Genomic DNA, 8,220 nt, shown 5'->3' on the forward strand with positions numbered 1-8,220 from the left:
GGTTTGCGGTGAGTTTCATGGTAGTTTCTTCAAGTCCTTAGTTTAGATGGAGAGAGCTCAGGACTCTGGTGGTCGGCTGTGGGCAGGAGACCTGGGTCACTCCCGGGGTCCAGCAGCTTACTTGTCGTCTCACTGAGTGGGGGGGTACGGGGGTAGGCTGGACACTGAAGTGTGGGTGGGGAGGGGTCCGGAGCTTCTTTTTCTACGGTTGATTGATTTATTTTTGGCTGTGCTGGGCCTCCGTCACGGCACATGGGCTTTCTCTGGTTGCGGTGTGTGGGCTGCTCATTGCGGTGGCTTCTCTTGCTGTGGAGCTTGGGCTTCAGTCATTTCAGCTCAGGGGCTCAGCAGCTTTATCTCCCAGGCTTTAACGCACAGGCTCAAGAGCTGTGGTGCTTAGCAGAGCTTTGTTGCTCCAAGGCATGTGGGATCTTCCCGGATCAGGGACGGAACCTGTGTCTCCTGCATTGGCAGGCGGATTCTTTACCACCGAGGCAGCAGGGAAGCCATGGTGGTCTCTTATTCCTGGAAACCCCACTCCCTCCCAGGCCAGGTTCCTCCTTCCCTGTCCCCTGGGGGGGATGTGTGTGTGAACGCCCCTCCCATCAAGCCCCGCCCACAAAGGTGGGCCCACTGCCCTGGAGAGGGCCCACCATACAGAGAAACTCCGTGAATTCTCCTTGGGGTGAAGAGAGTTGGGGTCCTGGGTTGAGCAGCACTGTGAGAGTCCGGGGTGGGGTAGTGGGTGCTCCCCCTGCCTTTCAGCCCTGAAGGCACCTCCTGTCTCCCCCCGCTCCCCTCCTCAGAGCCCACCTGATCAGGCAACAATCTCTGCTTCTTCCAAGCCCTTCAATTTCTCTCTCCTTACAGGCTGTAATGGGTGATGTGCCCCCGCGGTCAAGCCCATCCTTTACAAAGGTTCTCCCCTATGAGACTCTCCCTGAGATGCGGACTCAGGGGCCCTGGGTCAGGCTTTGGTGGTGGAGCGGACCAGGAGGCATGGTCCCCTCCCCCACCCCATCACACCCTCCATCCTTGCCCCTCCCCCATCACTTCCCTCCCCTTGGTCCCCCTCCCCCACCCCATCACACCCTCCCCCATCACGCCCTCCCTCCCCTTCTCCCTTCCCTCCTCCCCTAGCTGGCCTGGGCGGCATTTGAGGCAAAGGAAACACCTCGTCCATCCTACAAGGTGGTTCCTCCCCATGTGGGTCATTGGCTTTTCACACGTGAAACGACAGGGCTGGACTCCACGACTGGCAGGTCCCCTCCGGCCCTGACGTTCTCCCAGCGGGTGCCTCACCGCGTCCCCCTCCACCCTTCCTGGTCGGTCCTTCCAGGGCCTGGGGCGCCGCCCCACCCCGCCACCTACCCGGACACTGTCCCTTGGTCACAAAGGGCAGAGAAGTCACTCAGCACTTGGCTTTTAGGACGTTTATTCCGCACCGTCCCGGGGTGGGCAGAGGGGACTGGCCCTCTCCTCGGGGGGTGCGGCCCCTGGTCGCGGCCAGACCTCGGTGGGCGGGCGGGCGGTTAGAAGAAGTTGGCCACCCGGCGGAGGGACTGGACGCGTGCGCTGTGGGCCTCCCAGTCGGAGAAGCTGCGGAAGTCGCCCCTCTCCACCAGGTACATGCGACCCCGGTAGTTGGGCTCCTCGTAGAGAACCCACCTGGGTGGAGGGCGGCGGGGGGAGGGCGAGGGTCAGGGGCCAGGGCTGACCAGATCTTGGCCTCGCAGCCCCACTCCCCACCCCTGACCCGGAGCCGCCACCCCGCGCCCCTCCCACCCAGACTACACATCCTGGGGCGTCATCAGACAGCTTGTCTTGGCCATGGGCTTACATGTCTCTTTTTCAAATTGAAGTCACAGGAGGCAAAGGATGAAGACTCCATGGGGAGTGAGCAGAGCCTGGGGCCAAAGGTGGCATCCACCACGGGCAGGCTCCAGTGACCCCTCACCCCTCTGAGCCTTATCTCCTCTTAGGCAAAGTGGGGCCTGAAGTCCCTGTAGTCAAATTTTAGCTCCTACCTCCCTGCCTTCTTTTCTAAACAAGCCCCTGGGACCCCCAGGGGTGAGTGGAGGTTGGGCCTCAGGGCTCAGGACACCTTCTACCCAAAGGTACGGCTCTGGCCTCACAAGACACAATTTAGCCAGCAGATGGTTGTTTTGGAATTCTCCCCCAGATCCCCAGGTGCCATCAGCTTGGGGCAAACCTGGAATTTCTGAAAGACCTTCGGGTCAGGGCCCAGGGCCCAGCAGCCAACATCAGTCATGCCAGGAAAGGTGGGGAGCGTCTTCCTTCGGTCCCTGGCATGACCACCCCTGGCACCCTGACCCCCCGTGCCTTAAAGGATCCCATAGATGCTGTGACAAGAGCTGGGCTCCTGGCACCCATGTTTTAGGGCTCTTCTGGGGGCTGGAGCTGCGGTCTGGGGAGACTCCTGGCTCCAGAGCGGGGACAGTCTGACTTGGAGCCAAAGACCTGGCTGTCATCCCAGCAGGGCTACTCACTGCAGGGTAGGGATAACTTTCTGGGCCTCAGCTTGCTCCTCTGTAAAATGGGGACACACTGTCCACCCAGCCAGGTAGATGGGGAGAAGATGGCCAGCTTGGGTGCCAGCAGGGGCTGTGAAACTTGGCCTGATGGGCGTGCACAGTGGGCGCAGAGACTTCCTCGGCTGGTGGAAGGAACAGGGTGTGCAGGGAAAACCCACTCAGCCACGCGGTCCACCAGAAGTGAGCCACCGTGAGGTACATCTCCTCGGGGAGGCCCGCTTAGGGGGGCTGGGCACTTGGTAGGAGAGAGGTCCAATACAGGGTCAGTAAGGGGTGGGCAAGTGGGCAGGGCCACCCTGCCCAGAGCAGGCTTCCCCTGGCTCAAGCAAACCATAGCCCAGCCCAATCCTAGAGAATGACTGTCTGCAAAGGGCCCCCTGCCCTTTGCACGCGGGGTGGGCAGGGGCCCTCTGGAGCCCCACATCCCCTCACCCTGGCCTTCCTGGGCCAGGGAGGTGGCTGGGGGAGGGAGGGAAAGGGTCTCAGGGCAGGGGACAGGCTGACCCTCTGCTGGGGGTCTGACCCACCGTGGCATGCAGGGACCCGTTGGTGGAAGCCAGGTGGGTTCTACTCACGCTCCATCCCCGTATGCCTTGATGGCGTTGACACAGTTCTTGGTCCAGCCTCGACTCTGAAGGAAGGGACAGTCTTCCTCGAACTCCAGGCACTGGCCCGTGAAGTTGCAGCCCTCGAAGATTTCTAAGCGGAAGTGTTCCCCATGCTGTGAGCCCCCACCGAGAGCGAGGAAGGGAAGAGGGTGAAGGGAGTGCCCACAGAAGCACATGTGAGTGGGAGCGGAAACTTACCCAGGGCCCCAGGGGCACCCAAGAGCTCCTGGGCTGAAGAGCTAGGGAGTGCCCCCACTCAGCCCAACACCCGCCCCTCAGCCCAGAACTTGCAGATAAGATTTGTTTGGATGAAAGGCCATCTATTTCTTTAAAAAGATTCAGGGTCTTAAATCAATCTACTCTCCTCTTTAACTAAAGAACCCAGGATCCAGAGAGGGCCAGCCCTCCTGGAACAGCGGCCGCCCTCGGACCAGCCTGGGGCACTGGGCTTCCTCCTGCCCAGACACACCATGGCATTCCTGTGCCCATCACCCCGCCACCCCCACCCCCACCCCAGCAACCCCGCCCCGGGCTGCAGGCCATGGGCAGCTTTTAAAGGATAATATTTTACAAACTGTAACAGAACCTTTTATTAAAACATGAAGCCAAAAATCTAAAACAAATAAGAGATCTCATTTGCTGAAATCCCTGCTGGCTCACTGGGCCGAGGACATACCCTCTTAAGAGTCCCCTGTATTTCCAAAAGCCCGAGGCGGGCCAGCTCCCCTTGGGCTCTGGCGCCGGCAGGGGCTGGGTCTACGCCAGAGCTGGCCCCAAAGACAGCTCTTTATGAGAACAGCATTCAAAAGATACCCGGGATAGTTTTCATACAAATAGCATTATGCAAGACCCAGGGCCAGCCATGGCAATTCCTTTTTTCCAAATGTCCATGACCTGATGGGAAGCCTAAGAAAGCATTCTTACAATCTGAGAGGCTGAAGCCCAGCTGGGTTTGCAGCCCATGTGGAAAAGAGAGAGGTTGAGGGGTTTCCACTCAGGAGGCCCCTCCCCTGGGGTCCTTAGATGCTCGTCCAGGGAGGCGCTCCTGCAGACACAAGGCCTGAGATGCCCCATGAGTGGCTCGCCCGGCTCTCCAGAACCAGCCGTGTCCCACCCTAGCATCCAGAGCTCACAGCAGGCTGGTTAGGACTTGAACTTGGGTGACTCCCAAGGAATGGGAATGCCCGTTCCTCAAACCCCACGCTAGGGACAACCAGACACACACAGTCCTTCGCCAAGGAGGAGTGACACCCCTCATCGTCCACCCTGTGAAATGGCAGCCATCTGCTGGGTCCTGTCCCCTAGTTCCCACTGCCTGGCCAAGGATACCTAAGCTTCTTCCATCGGCCACTCCATCGAAGGCTCCCGAAAAGCATTACAAGGTGATCTGCCTGGTGGACACACCAGGCCCACGTGAGCCTTACTTTAGCTGAATGCGTCCCCCATCTGGTTGTAAATCCAAACTTCTGATGTTTCCAATAGCATCTTAAGTGGAAAATTCGGCAAGATTTTGGCATCAGAAATCGAAACTGATGCATGGCTGAAGACGCGGGCATGAAAACTCTCAGGGGCTCTCTGATTCGGACCCCATGCGTGAGAGTGGCTAGGTCTGTGTGGGGGACACCTCGCCGTCTTAAAGATCCCATGGTCTCACCTGTTCCTAAAGCTGGGAGAGTCCCCCCTTCCCAGTACCTGTTTCACTTCTTAAGCAGGCTCATGGAGCCCTGGATCACTCCAGCAGGAAGCCCCCCAGCCCCACGCCAGCCAGGTGGAGGACCCCGGCCCACTCACCATCCTCACGGGCCGACAGGAACCCATGTGGTCGTTGTGGCCGTTCCAGCGGTAGAAGTCGGGGTAGTCGCCGTGCTCCAGGATGAACTGCTGGCCCCGAAAGTCAGGGTGGTCGAAGCAGACCCAGGCCCCGCTCTCCACGCGGACCGAGTTCACCCGGTTCATGAAGCCTCGATCCTGGAAGTTGTCACAGTCCCCGAAGACCTCCAGCTTCCGGCCCGTGAAGTGCTTGCCCTCGTAGAGTGTGATCTAGGAGAGCCACGTAAGAGGGCACAGGGTTGGGTGCGCCTCTCCTTTCAGTTCTGGGAATGGACACTTGGCACCCAACACCCCCACTGAACCCTGAGTCCCCAGGCCAGACCTGCTGCATACACTAGGTGCTCAACCCTGTCTCTTGATCAGGTGAGAGAACATATGGATGGCAGGCTTGAGGTCAGCCGCAGTGCCCTGCATCCCCACCCTGGGGGCCTGTGGTTGAGCAGACAAATCTCAGAAGATCCGAGGAGACAGGCACTTCCTCTTTGCCCAGGGGCCCCTGTGGAAAGTGCCACTGTAGTTTTTAAACTCAGTTTTTGTTCATCGTTAAAACACAACATCCAAAGAAATGCTTCCAAAAGAAAACACTTCACTCGGGACTCGCCATTATAACCAAATACTCAGTTTTCAGAAAGTCAGGTTTCTGGGACCGGTCTGCTTCACTGGACAGACTGAATCCAACAGAGCCACGTCAGGGCCTGGCGCGGGATTAACGGCTCAATGTTTTTTCAATGTAGCCGCATCCCTTTGTGCCCTGGGCCACTCCTCCGGGTGACATGCATGTGTTAGATCTGGAGCTTTTCTAGCCCAGCGGTCAGTTCAGACACTGTGCTCCAGGGTGATGTAGCACTGAAGGGTGGCCTCAAACTGGACACTGTGGACCAGATGGTAACCAGACCTATTGTGGTCACCATCTGGTAAGGGATAAAAATATCCAGTCACTGGGTTATACACCGGAAACTAAGCCAGTCTTGTCAGCCAACTGTACTTCAATAAAAAAAACAAAACCAAACGTGGACCGTATCAACCTCAAACTCATTTTCTGCAGAGGAACCTAACATTCCGACCATTTCGTAACTCTTCAGGGGCTTCCCTGGTGACTCAGATGCAGAGTCTGTCTCTGCAATGCAGAAGACCTGGGTTTGATCCCTGGGTTGGGAAGATCCCCTGAAGAAGGGAACGGCTATCCACTCCAATATTCTTGCCTGGAGAATCCCATGGACAGAGGAGCCTGGTGGGCTACAGTCCATGGGGTCACAAAGAGCTGGAACGAATACTTTGGGCTCCTAGAAGGGGCCTGGCAAAGTAATGCTGCCTGGGCCCAGGGACTGCGCTCATCCTGTGTGTGTGCCGTCTCTGATGGTACAAGTGCCTCCCTGGGCCCCTCGGAGTTAAGTGAGGCCAGAGGCTTTGGCCAAAGGGACGTGCATGGACTCGGAAGCTCTGAAAACCTCTCATTTCTCCTCTCTGCCTCTGCTGCTGTCAGGGTGTAGCTCTGCAGCACAGAGGGTGTGTGGACCATGGTGGAGGGGAGCTCTTGGGGCTGTTTGTTATTGAGGCATAACCTAGCCCGCCCAGACAGATATAGTAATACTCTCACTCACTAACCTTGAACGTAGCCCCTGGGGTCCAAAAGACAGGGAGCTAGAGAAGAGGGGAGAGGTCCAAATTTTCCCTCCTTCCTGCACCAGTCTGTTTGAAGGCTCTCCCCACCCCCAGATATTCAAGGACAACTGGTCACCCACAGAATTCGGAGGCCTCCCTCAGATCTGAACAGTTGTGCAGAGAACTAGTCCCAAGTGCCCCTGGGCAGATTCTGAGGAAGGAGCAGCCACATTAGAACAGCCTCAGGGAAAGAAGCGGGGCCCAGGGCTTGCAAGGCAAGGCAGGGGTCCCCCACCGCAACCCAGGCACCCCTCACAGCTCACCACTCTGCCTGCTCCTGCCTGGGGGTGGGGGTTGGAGCCCCAGAGCCAGAGCTTGCTGGAGGGGCTGGAAGGAGTGTTGGGGGTACTTCCTAACCCCCACATCACAGAGGTGCTCAGCCAGGGCCAGGCTACCCCCGGGTTGTCAGATGCAAAGGCCACCAAGCAGCAATTTGCTACCCTCTGCCCCCAGCCCGAGCACCAAGAGATACGGGAGGGGTTTCTGGGCCCTGCCGCGGGCACTCACCTTCCCGGAGCGCTGCGCCATGGTGCGCCTGGGCCGCCTGGAGTGCTGGCCCGCGGGCCGCGGGGCCCCAGATATAGCGGGCGGCGCCCTGCTGGCTCAGCGCCGCCCCGACAAAAGATTTGCTGGGCCGGCTGGTTAGTGCTGTCGGGCGTGCTAAGCCCGCGAGGGGCCGCCCGGCCGGAGCGACTCGCTCCGCCCCCGTCTGGGGGGTCTCCCTGGTGTTCACGGGGGTCACCGCGCCCGGCTCGGCTCGGCTCGGCCCCCGAGGCCCACTCTCTCTCTGGGGCTCAGCCTGCTTGCTGGTCCTGCTGAGTCAGGACCACACGCCCCCCGCTGCCCCCCGCTGCCGTGGGGCGGGGGTCTCCAGGCTCCCCTCCTCCTCACGGAGCCCTGAGCCTTCCCAGACGGCCGGCCACCCCCTCTCCCACCCGGACCAGGGCTCACCCTGTTACTGAGTCGTTCTCTGGGTGAAGGATGGGACCCCAGGCCCCAGAGGGCAGAGATGACAGCGCCTGCCCACCACCTGCCCTCTTCTCTTGTCCAACCCAAATTGGTGTACCCCCACCCACAGTGAGGCCAGACAAACCCAGGGTTGGAGTTCAGCACAGAGAAAGGTTTCTTGCAAAGGAGAACCAGGCGACTCGTGCTCAAAAGGCTGCAACTCCCTGGTGGGTTTCCAGTGTTTCTAAAGCAAGGTGAGGAGGAGAGTCACAGGGAGCGTGCTGATCAGCTCTGGGACAAGTCTCTGATTGGTTGATGGTGAGGTAATGGGCCAGTGTCACAGGGTTAACATGATCAATCCTCAGGCTCCAGTAGGTCTGAGGGCTGCAGTGCTCACGGTCATCAAGTAGTTAACTTCTTTCACTTGGTGGGGATTTTAGCATCTGTAAAACAACCCAGGAAAGGTGCACAGACACTTGTTCCCTAGGTACTTCAGGGAGGAACTAAAGACTCTGTGACTGCCATATGGCTGATGTGCTGTTCAAATTCTGACCAGTTCTCCTGGCCCAACTACTATGCATTTTTATCACTGCATGTTCACATCCTTCCGATCACTA

General features: G+C 58.7%; 1 protein-coding gene across 1 annotated transcript; it reads right to left on the bottom strand.

Annotated features, from left to right (window-relative positions):
• Positions 1 to 1,532: 1,532 nt before the first annotated feature.
• On the bottom strand, positions 1,533 to 7,183 carry CRYGN (crystallin gamma N). The gene is made up of 4 exons (XM_068973437.1): positions 7,163 to 7,183; positions 4,955 to 5,203; positions 3,131 to 3,276; positions 1,533 to 1,668 (listed from the first exon to the last, which is right to left on the bottom strand). Exons 1-4 carry the CDS (start codon positions 7,181 to 7,183, stop codon positions 1,533 to 1,535), a joined length of 552 nt encoding a protein of 183 aa, XP_068829538.1.
• Between the last annotated feature and the right edge of the window lie 1,037 nt (positions 7,184 to 8,220).

Source organism: Capricornis sumatraensis, chromosome 5 (assembly GCF_032405125.1).
Source record: "Capricornis sumatraensis isolate serow.1 chromosome 5, serow.2, whole genome shotgun sequence".
Lineage (NCBI taxonomy): Eukaryota > Metazoa > Chordata > Mammalia > Artiodactyla > Bovidae > Capricornis > Capricornis sumatraensis.